Here is a 19,141-nt window from a genome sequence, read left to right as displayed (position 1 = left end):
AAAGAGTGTCTTCAAAAAGCTACAGCACAGGATACATTATAAATTCAAGAGAGGATCCAACACGCAATGCTACGTCTGCACATGACCCGCCGCCTGGGAAACGTGGCATTTGAGGAAAGCAGGGCTGAAGGGACTGCAGCTGCCTTTGCATGCCCTCCGTTGTGTGTAGGAGGAGGAGAGTAACCCTGGTGCTCCCACAGGAAAATATATACTACTGACTGGCACGTAACCTGTCAGGCTTCCTATAAAGAGAAAATGGTAACAATTAAAAAAAAAAAAGTTTACAAAGTCTTTAGGATTTTTTGTTAATGACTTCAAATAATTTCCATCTGATTTACTTAGAGAATACCAAATAAGAAAATTATTTATTTGGTATGTTGAACATTATTTTCAAAAGCAAGAAATCAATTATAGTGAAGTTTATCACTGAAAATATTACGAGTTTACTTTGATGTCATTTGCTGCATTAATGTACAGCAGGACTCTTATATGATGGAATACATTAGGTATTTTTTATATATATTTCTTCATGTCCTCCATTATAAAATACTGGAATCCACTTTTGACTTGATATAAAGTACACCAATGTCAGTGTAAGTTTTTCCATAGAGTTCAGTGGACTCTAGATGAAGACTTTTACACTCGTGTGCTAATAATATAAGACAGGCCCTTCACTTGTTATTTCCTCAAGAGATCAAATTTAGATATTGGAATTCTGAACTTCCTTTGGAGCTGAAGAGTCAGTTATGGAGGGTATGGTTGATACTGATACATGATCCATCTATATTTAAGTAATGGGAAGGAAGCGAAGCAAACTTTGTGTGAAGCATTTCAGAATGTCAGTTTATCTAGATTCATGGAAATCTGTGCTTTTCAAATGCACAAGCCATTTGAAAGATACGGGTGTTGCACAAAACATGCATCAGAACAAAACACCCTGAGAAACAAAAAGAAGAGAGAGAATGAAAGAAATAGGGAATGAGTGAAAAAAGAACAAAAATAAAATAAAAGGAGCCCTTCCTGATGTGAACTTGAAAAATTCTTGAACTTTTTTCCAGTGAAAAATCTAGCTTGTTCCATAGAAGACTTTTGTAAAAACAGTATCTTTTTGAAGTGGTTTAAAGATTACTAGGACAAACTCGATACTGTAGGTTTTATGAACCTTTTAATGCTGTTTTTCAAGTCTAAAGTTGGTCCAGCAGGAGCTGAGAGTGCTCACCACCTCCACAATCAGATACTGACTCCCTATTTTTTCTTAAAACGCACTCCCTCATCTCCACCCTCTGAACAGCACAACTTAACTGTATATAGGGTTCATATATATTTATGGAGAACAAAGGAAGTGAAGGGAACTATATTAAAGATGATGGCAGCATTAACAGCTGTTTCTAAATCAGCACTTATGAGCCAGTCTATTGAGCACATCTGCTTACCGGCACGAGAGCACGGTTTCTTTTCCCTTAGTCAACAACTTGTTTAGCATCTGCATCTCCACATCTGATGATTTGACTGTTACTTACGATACAAATAAATGATTTAACATTGTGCATCTCTTGATGTACAAGATATGGTTTTTTGCTGTGACCAATTTATTTTAAGGTCTACTCTGCAGGAATCACAGGAGGAGATTCAAAACATGGAGGCTGACCTTGTTAGACTCTGCTAAAGTAATCATTATATACTTATGATATATAGGTCCTTAGCAGGCTTAAGGGCCGTATTATGTGCTGTTCTGCGTGTTTATCTTTACGTCAACTTCATGATGTGGACATCAATGCACCATTTTGTTTCCAGTCCTCCAGGACTCCCGTTCTTGGCAGGTCCCGGCTGCCCCGTGCCCGGGTCTGTGATGTCCGGAGGTAGAGCAGCGACTCTTTCACGGGCACCCCCTTGCCATGGGGAAAGAGCTTGTGTGCCCTTGTGGAGTTGAGAGCTGTGCTGGTGGTGGCATGTGCCTCCGGTGGGGTCTCCCAAGCCAGACAGGTCTCAACTGAAGGGTCAGACAAAGTGTGACCACGGGCAGGATGGGCTCACTAGCCTTCGGGCAGCCATCGTAGGAGAAGGACAACTCTGACTGCAAACCCGGGCAGATGGAGCTCGTTTAGCCCTGTAAGGCATCCATCATCTAAGAGAAGGACACTCTAAACAAACCTATGACCTGAGGACTTCGCTGTCACCGTCCAAGCTCGCTAGGCCCTGGCAGATGAACCTCAGGTGTAAAGGGTGGAGCCAGTTCCACGCACGCTGCACCTCACCTAAAAAATCCACCACGCAGCCCCGAAGGGTGCACTCATTGCTTGCAATGAGCGTGGGAAAAGCCCTTCCCAGATCTTCGTTCGCAAAGCCAAGCCGTGATGATTTTGTTTCCAGATGAGTATATCACCTAAACTTCTGATTTAATACTCCTTCAGCAAAGCACTTCAGTCACATTTAAGAATAATTGACTTCTACCATGCTCTGTAGAATGCAGAATCCTTTTGGGATGGGATTTTAGCATTCCGTACTTACAGAGAAATGCTAAACAGATACATTCTATACTTAATTAGTATTTCTTAATAAAGACATTCTTGTCTGAAAAAGCATGATTGAATTCAAATTACTTTAGCTGCACTGTCTGATGTCTTTCTTCGTTTAAGTAATAAGACATTTTTCTTTAAAAAAGCTCTTTTCTGTAATGGAAGATTCTTTCCTAAAATTAGGTTTTCTGTTCCAGGTTTTAGTGGCATGAGTCCCACATGAGATTAAAATTTGAGGTCTGATATCTTGCAAACCTTAAAAATTAGAAACAAGAGCACTGTGCCAGTTGAAACTCTTATTTTGCTATAAGGGATGCATATTTCGAAGTATGAGTCTTTAGAAATCTATATCCCAAATTGCATGTTTTATTATACCTAAATGTTGCGTCAGGACAACCAAATTACAAACCCTTTTAAATGTTCCGCCCTTGGTCAGCCATTGTCCATTTTTGTTCCTTATTATTTGTTTTAATCTCAATTTACTTTCCACTAATACAGGCAAATATAGGGATAACAAAAAATAACCCTGATTTTTCAAAATTAAAAAAACTGCCAAGTTTACTTCTCAACTTTCTTTGGCTCTGGAAACATTCCTGTTATTTTTAGGTAGTACACTTATGTTGCCAGGTTCTAAAGAAAGTCAAACTCCTGAACTTTTCAGAAATTACTAATGTTGTACAGCTGAAACTTACCTTTTTTGCATATATATAGGTTTTGCATCTATAGATTTTTTCATGATAGTCTATTCAACAAACTTAGACTAGAAGAGGAAAAGAAACTTTTCTGGTTTTACATTCCTACTTGCTTTTCTATGAATAAATATAAGGGTTGGAAGAATGAAATCCATTAGTTTAAAATATTTAGAGAAATGCTAGTCAGAGTCATCAGTTCACTAACTAAAGATAACATGAGATTTTAAATACTTCAGCTGTATTTCAGTCATGATGGATACATAGGAGCGTAAGTAAAGGTAGTTTTATTCAATTAAACTTAATTTCCTTCTTTATATGTTTTAAAGGTATTCCAATTTCTATTCCAAACAAACCCTCCTAAAAATGTGAAATATATTTTGAGCTTAAAACCGGTTTAAATAAATCTGCATTTTAAGTGTCTTCTTAGTTATTATGAAATAGTACCAAAATATATCAATTGGAAAAAAACTAACTTTTCTTTGGAACTTTGTGATTAAAATTGCTTAAGTCACCTGCTCAGTGATTTAAAGCAATTTCCTCCGTGTTACATTACAGGACTTTGCACCGAATGTGCACAAGTACTTTGCAGCAGCTGTTGAGCAAAGGGAGATTTTGGCAGGTGCACAAAGGACAGCTGGAGCTTTTGGCACCCAGGAAGGTGTAGGAGTGAGTTCTGGTTTTTCGTTACACAGAAGTCAGTTGAGGCTTGGGTACTGCTTAGGTGATACATTCTCCTTTCTACCTCCCACATTTAGACAGGGCTGGAATAGACATTATATTTCAGAGGCAAGCAGTGATAGGAGTATTTCATTCCAGTTTCAGAAGTCTTTGAGAGCGCTCAGTTTACCACTCTCTATTCTATCCAAAGAACTGCCACATTCTCCACCAGTGATCTTCAAAATTAATTTCACAATCAAACAGCTAACCCTTCCTATTCAAAACCTCTCTTAACTAGCTTTTAGGGTTAATATACCTTAGCAGAATGGGACACACTATTTCAGCTTCCTTTCTCTCACTGCCTTGTCATGCATAATCTAAGAGAGTATTTTTTATAAAATTAGTCTCTCTTTGTCCAGAGGCAAAGAAATGCAATCTGTGGGGCTGCTTTTAGAACTCCCTCTAACTTATTCTCCTATACTGTATCTTTTTAAAGTCTGCCTTCATCCAATTTCTTTGCATACATAGAGAAACCTACAAAAGAAGTGCATGGCGTAAAACCTGTGGGAAAGACCACATTTAGTGAAACTTTTCCTCTTCTTTGTATGGGCATTTACTTCAATTAATTACTCACATGTAGAGCATTTTATTTCATGAGAAAAGAATTCTAACATGCATCATTCTGCACCTATTTTGCACACATCAGCTGAGAGTGAAAGTTAAAAGATGGTGAGTAATTAAGACTGGCTTTTAGCTGAGTATGTAGATGCTTTTTTCTGCTTCTACTTTAGTAACAAGAAAGACAAATGTCAAGAAGCAGGAGTTGGCAGAAAACAACCTCTGACTGGCCCATGACAATCCTCCAGGGCTTACATGGCTATGGAAACCATCTCTGTGCCCAAGTAAGAATCACCCTTATTTTTATTCACCTAAACTAGTTCTACAGTTCATTACTTCAGGTCTGGAGAGACCATTTGCCTTCCAAAACAAGTCAGTCCTGACCCTTTTGATAGCCTCAAAATCAACACCCAGTTTTAAAGTTCGAGTATGCCTCAAGAAGCTGCAGCTGTTTTCAGCAGAGCCTGCCTTGAGGAGAAACTAGTGAAATCAGAAAGAGTTTCTATACTTTTCTATATTAAAAAAAAATCTCCATTATTCTACGTGTTCACTTCTACCTCTCCAATACTATTTATTCCTCACTGATTTCTACTCTCTGTTTTTTAAAGTGACCGTAAATGACAAACCTAAAAAGATCCTATCTCCTTAAACAGGTGACAGAAGAGGCTGCATCTTTCTGGACTTCTAGCTAAGCAGACCCTTATTCACTTTGTAAAAGCAGTCGTATGACCTGATAACATTTCTGTCTCTATTGCATATGCTGTTTGGCACAGACAAAGGTTTCTCCCCACCCAGAACCTCACGGGGTTTCTCTGCAGGTGTAGGGTCCATTCACAACTAACAGCTTGAGGCACTTGGATCTTTGCACATGGAATTACTTGTTCAAATTCAATCACTGCTGCAAAATTAAATATGCTGTTTGAAGTTTTGCCATGTACTTCTTAAAAAAAGAATTATTGTACAGATTAAAATATGCATGAGTTATAATTAAGTTTGCCAGGAGCATTCTTTCCTAAGAAAGAACAAACTGAGTTAGCACAGTAACTCTTACTGCTGGTAGTTATATTGCTCAAGACAAATATAAAAGTCTTAGTGAGTTTTATTTTATTAAGAGTGTTACTTTAAATAAAACAAACAACCCAAATGATTTCAAGCCACACAGGCTCATTTTTATAGTGTATAGAGTACTTGACACAGGGAGGCTTGGAATGAGCAGCTGCTTTTCAGAGAAGACATGACAGCACAGTGAATCAGACAGATACGGTCAAGCTTGTCCTATCAAACCATTGTTTGATTTTTTGGGGAAGTTTACAGGAGGAGAAGTTTCACCACCTAACATTAGAAATCTAGCTTCCTAAAGTAGGAAACTAGTTGTGCTGTATGATGCATGGAGAGATACTCTCTTCCAGAAGTGGTTCAGAACAAACACCTAATTGAGATACACTGAACTCCGTTTTCTCACTCAGTTGACTAAGGGTAGTTACACTTACCTTACCACTCAAGTCTAAAAAGATGCAGTGATTAGCCTTCCCTAAGGTCTGTGATGCTGAAAATTATTTTAATGAAGTCACTTGTGATGAAGGACTGAGGTAACCAGGTCTGGACAAAACTCTTCTAATGGAAAACGTAATTTATTATTTGTATAGTCAGAACAATGCACTGATACAGTGTGGCTTATGATAATATATCAACATTGCCCAAATGTATTTAAATATAATGCTGCTTGCTTCTCCTTCTGGTAGTAAAAGCCATTACAAACTTTTTCCTTTGCCTCTCATCCTGTGTTGGTACCAGATATGTGGAAGCCAAACACAGATGAAAAAACGCTCTTCATTTTGACAAGATTTTGTCCTTTGTCTCTGCAAAATCAATGGCTCCAAGCCTTTTATAAATGATTGATGGATTCTGGGAGGGGGGGGTGGTATTGGAAATTCAAGTTAAGAAGAAAGAAACCTTCTCACTGCCATCAGCAGAATTTAATCTGACTAGGTGGGATTTTCCGTTTATGTTGGCAAACAGAAGTATTACATATTTGGCCTGTTTATTCCGGTAACCTTAGCTAGGTCCTTTGATTAGCTCCATGCAAAAAGATCCTGTGAGGTGGAAAGATCTCCTACTCTTTCTATATTTGGCAGGACCAACTCCATAAAAATGTCCATTTTGCCACGCCTCTGATACCCCACTGCAGCTGCTTCCTCTCCTCATCCCACAGTGAGATATTAAAAAGTTTGCATGGAATCTTCTCCAAGTTTATCTGGATGTACAAAAAAGCTAAGAATGCGCATGTCAAGGTTACAAATATCTAGGGAGCTAAGATAGTTTTTAGCTTAACTGGCTCTTCAAAATACAATAGAAGCCTGCCAGCTGAAAATTATTAACTGCTGGCTAAGCAGGGATTGTGAGTGCACTCTATAGGAGATGGAGCAGGAATTATATGTACCTATACTGATGGAATTCTTACAATACCATAATAGAGCCATCCTACCACCAGATGTGCTTATAATGCTCGCAGAGTGCACTCTTAACATCTAGGCAATTGAGGCACTTATTTCATTTCATTCTCCTGTCTTGTAACTCAGGCTTCCTTTTTAGGGAGTGATAGGATTACTTCCTTCTGATCCGTATGTTGTAAGGTTTTTTTTTCATTTTATTTTTGTGAAATGGTCTTCCATGAGTCATTTATGTTTGAACTGATCTTGCAAGTTGTTTCAAAAGTCAAATGGAGCCTTACTTTGATGACTGCAGAAAACTTTAATACCCTTATATAGCTTTTTAAATATGGCCAGACGTATGGTTTTTTCTATAGCTTGTTTAAATGCCAGAAAGGTAATTATGAAGTGTTAGTTGGTCAGTATCTCTTTTAAGCTGTGGCATGTGGTTGAAATTATCACTATAGTCAAGAGGAAAATAGTGCTTTTTTAAGATAATAGGCTACCTGATTTATCTCACATCTTGGGAAATAACTGCAAGTTGTAAATCTAGGATGGCTCAGCAATACTTTCCCCAGGTTATCTTTTGTTCTTCTGTCCTCTGAATAATATGATGCCTATCATTTTGAAAAAACATAGTAGAATCAGTTACACTAAACAATTCATTCCATCAGGGGCTAGATCTGCTCTCAAACCTATTTCTGAACAGGTTTGTTATTTCACCCAATATCCGCTGCTACTTTTTGTCATTGTATTATCTGAAGCAAGTTTCAATTCTCTGTGTGGAAATGCAGTGTTTCATGAGAGATCAAGGGATCTTTCAACAAAAATAGATCTACAGCATGTGATGTGATCGAGGTTATCACTTGTGTGTTCACTTATTTAAAGGAACTACTGGCTATCAGGTACCTTTTTCTGCAATGCAGCTTTTGTGGAAACTGTTCCAGAAATAGCAATTTTCTAAAAATGCTACCGCACTTGGGAGTGGTTTTTTTTGGAATTCCATCAATATATTTTAATTCAGTCATAATAATTTTAAAGAAAGGACTGTTTTTGTTGCATCTGTTTGAGATAGCTATTAAATATGATCTCCTCCATTGGGACAGCTAGTAAAAGCAAGTAATAACATTAGTAAGGAAAAAAAATAAGTTCTGCTATCCCGCTCCAGAATAATCATTCATTCTGCTAATGATGGAAAGACAGGTCCTGAATATAAGTTCAGTCTCTTAACTGGAAAAAAAGAAATATTAGTGTCACACCAGGTGCACCCTGGAGTGGTTTGTTCTAAGCCACTCACGTAAAACAAGTATACAAGAAGAGTCAAGCCTTCTAATTTACTCCATTCAGCTTCTGAAGACTGCCATATACCATGGAAACCCACACCCAGTTCCATGCCTATATAATACCACCATTTTTTCATCAAAGCAACATATTTGTTTTAAGAAAGAGTCATTTCCACTTGACGACATTGAAAGTGACATCATTATTTGTCTTGGTGTGATTCAGAAACTAAAAATTATGTCCAGAATTCCCTCTCAATTTTCTTTTTGTTTTCAATTAACAATACAGGTTTTATGTTTGTTTGTTTGTTTGTTTGTTTTTCTCTCAGACTATTTTATTGTGGCAAAATACAGGACTGAACTCTATCGAGCTAAAAATCTTAATGCCTTCCTTTTCCAAGCAAGGGTGGCTTTAAGGAGGAAGGCAGGAAGGAAGGAAGGGAAGCAGGAAGGAAGGAAGGGAGTTATCTCTAGCAGCCCAGTTGTCATTCTGTTATAATCTGGGGAAGCGGAGAAGAATTAGGTTACGTAATTAGATAGACTAATAATAATTCTGTAGAAGTTATCACAGTTATCAGCAGAATGCTTAGAACCACAACTTCATGTGCCAGCTAGAAAACAGCAAGTGTTCCCATGAATTTTCTGCGCTTGTGTAGCACAGGCTGTCTTTTCTACTCCAGAGACAAAATTCAGCTGTCCCTTTTCAGAATGTTAAATGGTTTTCGTTTAACTGTTTCCTTTAGGATAGTGAACTGTCTCTTCATTAGGTTGTACTACTCAACCTGATCTTTGGAGGAAAGAATAAAGAATTTATCAGGAAGAATAGTTAAATTCCAGGCCAAATTCACCATTATTAAATATAGGGATAGGTTTTCTTAATTCAGCTGACTGGTTGCTGTCAAATTGGCCAGCAGATTTTTTTTTTTATTTATCACTGTTCAGTTCCACACCGATTCTATGTTTGCTGCTGAGACAAGAATTCATCCCTGTCACACCTGTCAAAAGTGCGGAAGTTAATTTAATTAATTGTCTTGGCTTGCCTTAGTCAGTGACAACACAAAAGGCAAAATTTTATCAATTTTTTACGTTTGATACAAAATGGTGTGCTTTACAAATACAACAAATGTATTTGTTATATGACCCCTGTTTGACAGTTAAAGTCAAAAGAGAAATTACTGGCTTCTTCTTGACAACCTGGAAGAGACAGCCATTCTCTAGAAGCCTTTAAAGAAAAAAACTGGTTTACTTGATTGTGTGAGCAAATGTGTGTTCACATATATAAAAAAGGCTGGATTTTCACTGAGATGTCTACTTACAGCAGGTGTTTTTGAAACTCAAGAAAATCGTGGAACTCCTCATATCTAGAGTTCACAAATCACGGTGCTATTTTGATAGCTTCCCTTAAATGTATCATCTTACTGATTGTGTCTAAAGCATTCCCTCAAGCTCAGACGGATTCCTGAAGAAAGGTGGAGTGTCTATCAGTGGGCAAAAAGCTTTTAATTTTAATGATAAAACTGTAGGTACTATTTAATCAGATTTGGTGTGCTTGAGTACAGTATTCTAATGTGTTTACTAAAACACATTATTTATATGCATATGTTGATGTAATTATTATTCGAAATGTGACTTGACTACCTACTTAGTGTGTTGAATGATGAAACCTGAGCACATGCAGAAGTGTTTCCCAGACCAGGGTTTGGTGAACAGAAAACCAGTAACAGTGATAAGAAATTCCACTGTCTCCTCTCTTTCGCAGCACAGGGTAAGATAATTTTAAAATGTGTTTAAAAATGCCTGCATTCCAGTTTTTTTGGTGCTCCCATTCTAGCTGCCATCTGCAAACAGGATGTTCAGAAATTCAGGACAAATGGCAACTGCATATATTAAAAAGACTAAAACAAGATGTATTTGTTGCATGCAGGCAAATCAACTGCTTGTGCATGCAGCATTTGGGACCTACCATTTCAGCCACATCGGTGTGGGCCGGTTAGAAATTATGTGCACCAGTTTGACAGATATATTACTTGTGCTTTTATCTTCGATCTCTGCCTACTAGATGAAGCTAATCTGAAGCTGGTACATATGAAAATATAAATTACTTGCAGAGCAGAAAGATAATAAATGTATACAACCTTGCTATAAACAGTCAATCTGATATCTCTACTAGTCACGTAAACAAGAGCTCTACTGTGAGGAGCTACTAACTGCTAGTAAATATCTGGCAAGCATTCAGAGTCCATTGTTTTGCACAGTACCTGTCTTTCAGTGAGGTCAAGGTTTACTGCTATCTCATATCGCCTCAGCCTGGTCAAATAGTTATGATGAGCAAATTCTGCTTCTAGCTCTCTAATTTGCTCCTTGGTGAAAGCTGTCCTTTCCTTCCTGGGTTTACTGTTGACCTCTGACTTGTAGTTTCCTTCTTGGGAATCTAAAAAAAAAAAAAAAAAGGAAAGAAAGATAAAAAATGGTGAAAAAAATGGAACTAATGACAAATACGAAACTAGCTAAACTAGTTAAATATGAAACAAGCCCAAAGATAACAACGTGCTTAAGTTACAGTCTTCAAACTTTCTTCTCTCAGAAACTCACTCTTGCTTTCATACCTATGGATTCATCACTGTAAATCAGGAAAGCACCAGTAATTCTGACAGACTTGAGCTGCTGCTTCCATTTACGCACATCAAACTTTAGCTTAAAGCCTTTGCAGCGTTTCATTTCCTAACAGTTCTCTGCAGAATTTCTGCAAAGCTTCAATTCCTTCCCACTTCTGGCATCCAACCAGTGCATCCAACCAGTACAGGACATTTATCAGTTGCTTAGTGTCTTAATGTGTAATACTTTGAGAATCTTTCTCCTATCATTTCACTAATACCTTAAGCCAAAGCTCTATTGTAAAGAATACACTTTAAGCTTTAGTCCAAAGCACAAAGCAAAGCACAGAAAATTCAACACACATCAAGAAGAAATCAGTGAGCACATCCTGTATGATAATGGATTCTGCTCCTAATTCATGCCACAGTGCAGGCAGGGATGTTATGCCACAACTGTTACCAGTATAGGATATTTGCTACCACAACAGCTTATTACCTAAGGATTACTTTGGCCACAATCAGAGAAGCCTTGCTGAAAGAATCATTACCACTCTCCTGTTTCCTTTTACTCTCAGGAACAGGTATATTTGTTCCTGAGCCAAACTACCACAATATTGAACTCAGTGACAGTCATTCTGTTGGTGTCAGTGAAGTCTGTATAAATAAATGAAAAGAGATCCAACTGTTAAAAAAAAAATTTAAAAAGAAGAAGAAAAGCAAAAATGAAAACCAGAGAAGGAGAATGGGGGAAAAAAAGAAGTCCAAACATTTATAAGTTTGGGTATGATACAACACCTATAAATCCAAAATTAGCAGGAGATTGGTAGGAGTATCATTAGTCAAATTCTGGCCTCATGAACCATCTTAAAAATGTCACAGATAAATTCACACTTCAGCTGCTGATTTAAATAGAAACCTGCATCAACATCCAAATGAACAGGCCTGCAAGAAATCACTCCCTGGAACTCTGTGTCAGATGAATCATCGACATGCCTGAAACTGTCCAACTGGCCAGTGAGTCTGGTTTCAAAACTACGGTCAACTGTCTACATTTATAAAGGCATAAAAATGTTTCCACTTTTGTCAGTTACTCTGTTGCTTGGAAGGGAACTTTTTTTTTCTGTTTTAATGAGAACTGTTGATGCTTGACTCAGTCATTAATTTAAAAACTTTTAGAGCTAATGGCTTCAAATCACCAAACCTCTTAACTTTTGCTGACGTGACACACAGAAATTTGCTTCAAATGTGCAGTATACTGCTCGTTGTATGACTGAGGGTATCCAGCAAAGTTTTTGAGTGGGTTTGGGAGCTGTTCAGCCACAGCTGGAGCAGGGATTTTCTAGGATATGACCCCATTAGATGGCACACCCATTGACTACAGTGTGGGCCAAGGTCCATTATCCAAAGTCAACAGAGAAAACTTGACACATCAAAACCACCTTAAACCTAGAAGTTCACATTTCCTTCTTCATACTGGTTGGCAAACTACAGTCACTCTAACATCTCTCTGAATGTTTCCGTTGCAGGAACATGCACGTTGCTTTTCTTCCCTGAAACTTCCTCATGTGCCACCTCATTATAAGGTCCAAATACTATGTAGATGACCTGAACTTGAGTACTTAAACCTCTATATCAGCATTCCAATGAATCACTGAAAATACTAGATTTCTTAGCATTCAGACTTACTCTTCTTATACCACACACTGACATGTGTTTCATTCATGTTTGAAAGCAGGTGGGTGTGCATACTCCTTATCTACAGTACAACACAGAAATGTATTTCACACACGTCATTGCTAAAGTCCTCTTAACTGTCCTAGTAAACCTGTACCTGCGTGAAGCCATGAGCCAAGAATTCTCCCTGTATCAGTACTTGCTGTAAGAAAGATCCATGGCTCACTGATTTCCAAACCAAAGGTTACAACCTCAGAAAAAAGTAATGCACCTACAGATGACACTGATACCATATTGAAAATTAAATACTAGAAATTAAGACATAAGCCTGGAAATGCAGCAGTATAAAACGTTGGTAGCTACTGCTATTGTGAATGGCCATTGGGAAAAACTTCAGGAGTAACCACCCAGACGTCTCTTGGGAGGATACTGATCTCTGTAAGTGAATGAGACTTGTAACACAAGCAATTTTTCTGCAAGCAAATGGTTCCATGAGGAAAACATAAACCATAAGAAGCCAAGTCATCATTTGGGTTAATACTCATGGTGCTGAATTCCCAATTTTGCAAATGCAGCTAGCATCTAAATTCCAAGTTCCTGGGAAACTGATGTAAGGAAAAGGAATTGTAACTGTATGAATAGCATTTGTCCTTCATCTTTGCCAGCAGAGGATTCAGGACTGCTAGCAATGTTAGCCCACACAAATCCTGTGTGAGTATAAGCATGCTTGGACATCTAATTATTTAGACATTCCTGCCATTGCTGGATGCTACCTTTGAGTCAATGTTGGATTCTAAGTGCCTGGCAGCCACAGTTCTGTCAGCAGTATGATCTCATCAGCAGACTGACACATGGAAAAGATCCTAGTTTTTATTTATTGTGAATGTCATTGAATACATTTGTAATAGTCAAGATACTCTGGAAAAAAAAAAAAGCCACATGATATATTCAAATACTGCTGAAAGCAAAAGTTGGAGAGGAACACAGAAACCTGAGACAGGGACACAGAAAGCAGACTGCCTCTCAGTACTGAGGTTCACGCAACAGAACAACTGTAATCCTAGAAAATCTGTTTCAGCAAAGATCTGGCCAGCAAGACAATTGAATTTTGAGTATTTGACAATTTGACAATTGAATTTTAATGTATTTGAGATACTGAAAATATATCTCAAAAGAGACTTAGATCGATGCCAATTAGGTGAAAACCAGCTATGAACTCTTGCTGTCATCTAACTTTCTCTGCTGCAGTATTGCCGTGGTTCCTGTACAGACTGCCTTTTATTTCCCACTGACATCATGCTACTTGGAATAGTAATTTTTAGATATGTTACCTCCATAAATTCTGGGGGTTTTAATTTCCAAAGTGGTAAATCTAGGATTTCTGATTGCTTCTTTTTAACAGGCTTTATAGAGCCAGGATCAGGAGCTCCCATCTCTTTCTGACCTTCAGGTCTCTGTTTGTATCACCTGACGAGCTCCTCTTTGGTGGAAAATGGGTGGGAGACTTGGAAGAGATTTTTGGCAGAACTCATGTCAGCCTACATCTGTTTTGCAGCTGTTGCAACCAAGACAAGAAACAACCTCGGTTTTCTTCTACCAGCTACATCTTATGCCAAATGGTAGGTGTACAGGCAGAGAACAAAGCCTAGGGAGATCTAAGTTATACTCTTTGCCTCTCAAAAGGCAAGCATAAAATACATACAGATGGTACAAAGCACTTGATGAAAAATACAGCAATCTATGTTGTCTGTCCTCCGCCTTCTCCCACATTCTGGCATACTCTTAGAAGATGTAGCCTACATGCAGGTATTAGTACCTTATCAGTGTCTCTTTTGCAAACCTTTGTTCTTTGGATGTCAAGTCAGGCAGTTAAACAGTGCTTTGAGGTTTGCAGGTCATACCTCTTTCTCAGTACTGTTTTTATCAGTTTGCAAAAATTCCAGGCACCATCTTTAATATCTCCTGTTAGACAAAAATGCTTTTTGGTAACTGATGTAGAAGGAGCCATTTGGAAAGACATTCAAAGTTATAAACTGTTCTACAGATCATTTTGAGGCTTAGATTTTTCTGGAGTTTAATAATAGCTCAATTTTTTTTTAACAAAAAAAATCATTACTGATTGCACTATTCACCACCCTCAAAACCTACTTCTAAGGAAAGGATTACTGTTAATCCCCACATTTGAATTGTCCTGCCAGAGTTCGTATTTGCTTTGTGTACTTTGAGAGATGAAGCATACCTAGCAAACACATGTATAGAACATGAAAAGTGTCCATTTTTGTATTTTTTGCTTTCTGATGGATGCCTATGAAAAAAAGGCCTGCTCAGAGAGTAGGGAAAAGAGACTGGTCAGAAGATCCATGACATAAAGATCTGCTGCTAACTGGGTAGGATCAGAATCACAGGCAAATGTGTAAGAAGCACCTGCTATTTTTTCTTGGATGAGTTCAACAGCTGACATACCTCCATTTCTACACAGGGAAATGAAATTGCAGTTACTATCTGCCAGGTAAGATCCCAGACTGGAATTTTAAAAAATAAGTTGTGTTGGTAGTGCTCTATTAGTAGTTGCAGATGGTTTCCAGATCCTCAGAGTGAGTAGTGACAATAATCAATAATAATTTGTGACAAATAATATGTGATTCAAAGCAAAATGCCTTTTTTTTTTCCTTTGACGTATTAGCATTATGAACCCAAGGAAAAATACTTTAGTATCACGGTGATAATATAGCAAAATGTCATTAATCTGAAAAACACACATGAAGAAAATAAGCAACTTAGTGCTATTACGGTTGCAAAGATATGAAGGAGGAGACAACTTTAATTTTTAATGGTCAGAAGTACATACTGGTATATAAATGAACTGCCTAATCTAATTGTTTCTGATACTTTATAGTTAACTGTATTTTCTAAGAAAATGAAGTAGTTCACTGAGACACAAGCAAGGAGCTGGCATAAAGTTCTCCATATGGTTCCTATTGATTTGCCAGCAACTACATGTGAAAACAAGATTTATGCAGAAATAGTCACTTTCAAACATCTTTTACATTTAATAGAGAATACTGTGCAGTTTTTCATAACATTTTTTCTGTTTTCATTTCAAAATTCCTCAGAATTCATATGAAAACTTACCCAGTGCCCAAAACTTTACCCATTACTTTGCAGGATCTTAATTTAAATCCTTACTGCCTACTTTTGAGTATAATCTTTGTACCAAAAAAATTAGTTAAATCCAGGGCTATACAAAACTACACAGATATGCTTGTTTTGACATACCTACTCTTGTTTGCACCAGCTGAGACTATGGAACCAAATGCTGGAGACTTAATTAATCTGTTTCACTGATGATGCTGAAACATTGGTGTCAGCACAGTGGTGGTGACAGCAGTGGTGACAGTGATGCTGGGTCCCCTCCGCTGGTGCAGATTGTTATGAGCACAGCACACAGGCTCTTGTTCATCTCTGGGGAAAATGCAGAGCCAGTGGTGGGGACCGTGTCAAAAAATAGTGTTTTGTAGCTGAGCATCTACTCTATCAAATGTGTTCTATTTGCTCTATTTGTCTTCTTTCTATCCGGTGTAGTTTCCATGAAAATAAATAGGAGGCAGTACTTTCGGAGTGACCTACATATTTCTGGAGCTCCAATTCACTAAATGTGTTTAAAGAATTCTTTCTGAAAATTGGAACAAACAGCGTGGTAGTTTCTACAATTCACATCTCTACATGTGCAAATGGGCAAAGCTGCACAGTGGCTCAAAAACAATGTCAAAATTACATGAATCCTTCATTTCATTCCAAGGAAAGCAAACTTTTGTTTTCTTCTTGAGTTAATGCTTTCTAACCCAGTCTGCGGCAATCTACAATTTAAAACAACCTCATAACCACTTCCAGAAAAAAAAAACATAGCACAGCAAAACCTGTGGGTATTCTGAAACCCATTATATACCATCCTGAACCACTACCTACTAGCTGTTGCTGCCAAATTTTTTTGGTTTTAATTCCTTCTGAAAGTGCAAGTCTAGGAATCATAATGCAGTATCGGAAGCATTGATTCACAACACTGTGATAGCTAATGCTCCAGATTCCTCAAGATACCTTTCCTGGAAAGGATGTGTTTCTGCCAGGTTGTCCAACCAATCTAACTATATAGTATGTACATGTCACTTCTTTTTCAAACCACGTGAATATGGTAGACAACATATGAATTCTCTCATATGAATAATTACGCTTACACTAATTACAATTAGTTTGTAGACCTTAACACAGAAGACACTACTCTCAGTCCCAAATGTTGTATAATATGCAGTATTATGTTGTATAATTACACCTTATGTTAGTAAAGAAGACTTGAAAGACACTTTAAGAAACACCTGAAAATTTCTCTAAAAACTCAAAACAGAAGAAACGTCACAGGATGCATTTTAATAGGACTTTATCCAGGGGGACTTCCAATTCCCATTTGGAGTTCTGGAGGTACATCGCTAACATGCAGCACCGGATGACATACATGTGGTGATTGTTTGCCTATTTCCCAAACCATTTTTACAATTTGCTTTCATGTGGAAGAGTTTCATTAAATGAAGGTGAGAGCTGCCAGCACCATCTCCCCACAGATGAGCAGTCAGTCCTCCTGAGTAAGAGTTAATCTATAAAATTAAACCAAGAAATTTTCAATGCAGAAGCCTGGTAGAAAAAAGACATCCAAGTGGAGAAAACAGTTGTTGAGATAGGAGTTTATATAATCTTCCTTTTCCTGTGTCTCACCTCCTAGACATGTCCCACAGAGGCTCTTCTCGAACCAAGGGAAGCATAACAGAAATGAAGACTGACCAAACTCAGCCCAAACACTGTGCCTCAGTCATCATCATCGTTCTGATGAAAGCCCTTCCCTGGATAGCAGCTGTATCAGAATTCCAAGAAAGCATTAAAATATTCCTTTTGTTCCTACTTTATTGCATAAAAATACTTGGGAAAACAGATTTTTCCTGCAAAGATGGTACATGAAAGATTTAAAGTACTACAAACTGTAGGGAAGGGACTTCTTCAGAAAAGAGCATATGACATGCAGAATTTATTTAAATAATCACCTCTCAACAAGTCTTATCTTCCTGAAATGCTGGGTTGTAGTTTTCATTTTAGCTTTGTGAAGCAGGGAGACTAAGTTGGCAGAGCAGCCAACCTAAATAGTGTCCTGGGATTCAGATTTAACAAAAGGCCATATCTAATTCCTGTCTGAAAAAGAAAAAAAACTGAAATAGTTTTAAAGCATGCACTCTGGATGTTTTAATCCTTTTGACTACTGAGGTTTTTGAGGAGGTGTTGTTTTCTCACAAGTATACACATATCTGCCTCTTTGTCATAGTTAAAATACAACAATAAAATGGTTGCTCTATTTTACATGGCATAAAATACTAAATATTAAGACAAAAACAGACACAGAGATGAGGCTAAGGAACAGAAAAGCACGTTTCAGTGGCACGCTGCTAAGAAATGTATAGTTAGACTATAAAAGTATGTGTCCTGCATGTACTCTCTAGCATTTAAATAGCTAGAAAATAGTTTTATTTTATTTTTCCCCTGTAAAGCCAGATTGCCACTGTTAATATTAAGAATCCAAAGTGCAGTGGGGATGGGAACATATGTCAAGCAATGTATTTTACAAAACTTGTTTCTAAATTAACTTCTTTATATAAATAGGTTTTTTTACCTGTTTTCAAATATATATTCAAAGTCCCTTGCATTTAAAGCAGCAGTACATTCTCCTGCAAAACTAGTGATGTCTGCCTCCCAAACGGCAGTTAGCTCTTACTAATAATTCTGTTGCTTAGAAAGTTCAGACCTTCTGGATGTTATTCTTAGGATCTGTGAGTAAAACACTTTTAATGTGGTGTTACAAACTTGGTTACTCCACATTAAGACCACAATTATTAGTTTTCAGATATCACTATAAATCATCAGAATTCACAATAAATCTTCACTGTGAATTTCCAAATATCCTTCTAATAATCAATTGTTTTATCCACATGCAAACAGACTTCAACCTTTTTACACAGTCACTACAGTAACCTTATCCAAAGTTTGCTGAAATCAGTGTAATTTCCAGACTTTACCAACTGTAGAGCCTTGTGCTCTTTCTTCGCTAGCTGACGTATTATACATACACAGTGACGTTGCCCCCGCTCCTCACACACAAGACATTACATTAAAAATAAGTAAAAGCCAGAATCTATAGTAATTCCTGTAGATCTTGTGCAGAGCACATTATTGTGCCAGAATACGTACCTTCACTAGAGCAAATGGCCTAGAAAGGAGAGTGCTGTTTGGGCCAGATTCTAAGGATAGGCCAAGCTCTTTCCCACATTACATTAGGCAAATGGGGCAAGCTCAAGAATTTCAGTGAAATCGTTTCTCAGTCACAAGGGTGTCAGAGCCAATTTTGATCCCATTTTATGTCCCAGCTTACTTTGTGTAGGATCATGAGATGTTTTGAGTTGATTAAAGAAAAGTATTTTCTTAGGCTTCTACGTATATACTTTCTCCAAATATACATGCAGAACTTACAGCTGACATCTTGCTGACTTCTAAGTTGCGTTTTTTAATATAAATTATTGCAATTGTATGACATCCTGTCTGGACAAAAAATGAAATACTTCGCACATAAGCCAAAGAATCCAGGTTTTT

At 37.6% G+C, this 19,141-nt stretch overlaps 1 protein-coding gene across 1 annotated transcript in view; it reads right to left on the bottom strand.

Annotated features, from left to right (window-relative positions):
- LOC104499610 (homeobox protein MOX-2-like) overlaps positions 1–10,910 on the bottom strand; it is a 14,073-nt gene extending 3,163 nt beyond the window's left edge. The window contains exons 1-2 of the mRNA XM_010143137.1: positions 10,799–10,910; positions 10,451–10,623 (exon numbers count right to left, since the gene is read on the bottom strand). Coding sequence (XP_010141439.1) covers positions 10,451–10,623; positions 10,799–10,910 — 285 coding nt within the window. The remainder of the gene's footprint in view (positions 1–10,450; positions 10,624–10,798) is intronic.
- Between the last annotated feature and the right edge of the window lie 8,231 nt (positions 10,911–19,141).

The sequence above is a fragment of the Buceros rhinoceros genome, unplaced genomic scaffold (assembly GCF_000710305.1).
Source record: "Buceros rhinoceros silvestris isolate BGI_N320 unplaced genomic scaffold, ASM71030v1 scaffold3649, whole genome shotgun sequence".
Lineage (NCBI taxonomy): Eukaryota > Metazoa > Chordata > Aves > Bucerotiformes > Bucerotidae > Buceros > Buceros rhinoceros.
This window is presented reverse-complemented; position numbering and strand designations above follow the sequence as displayed.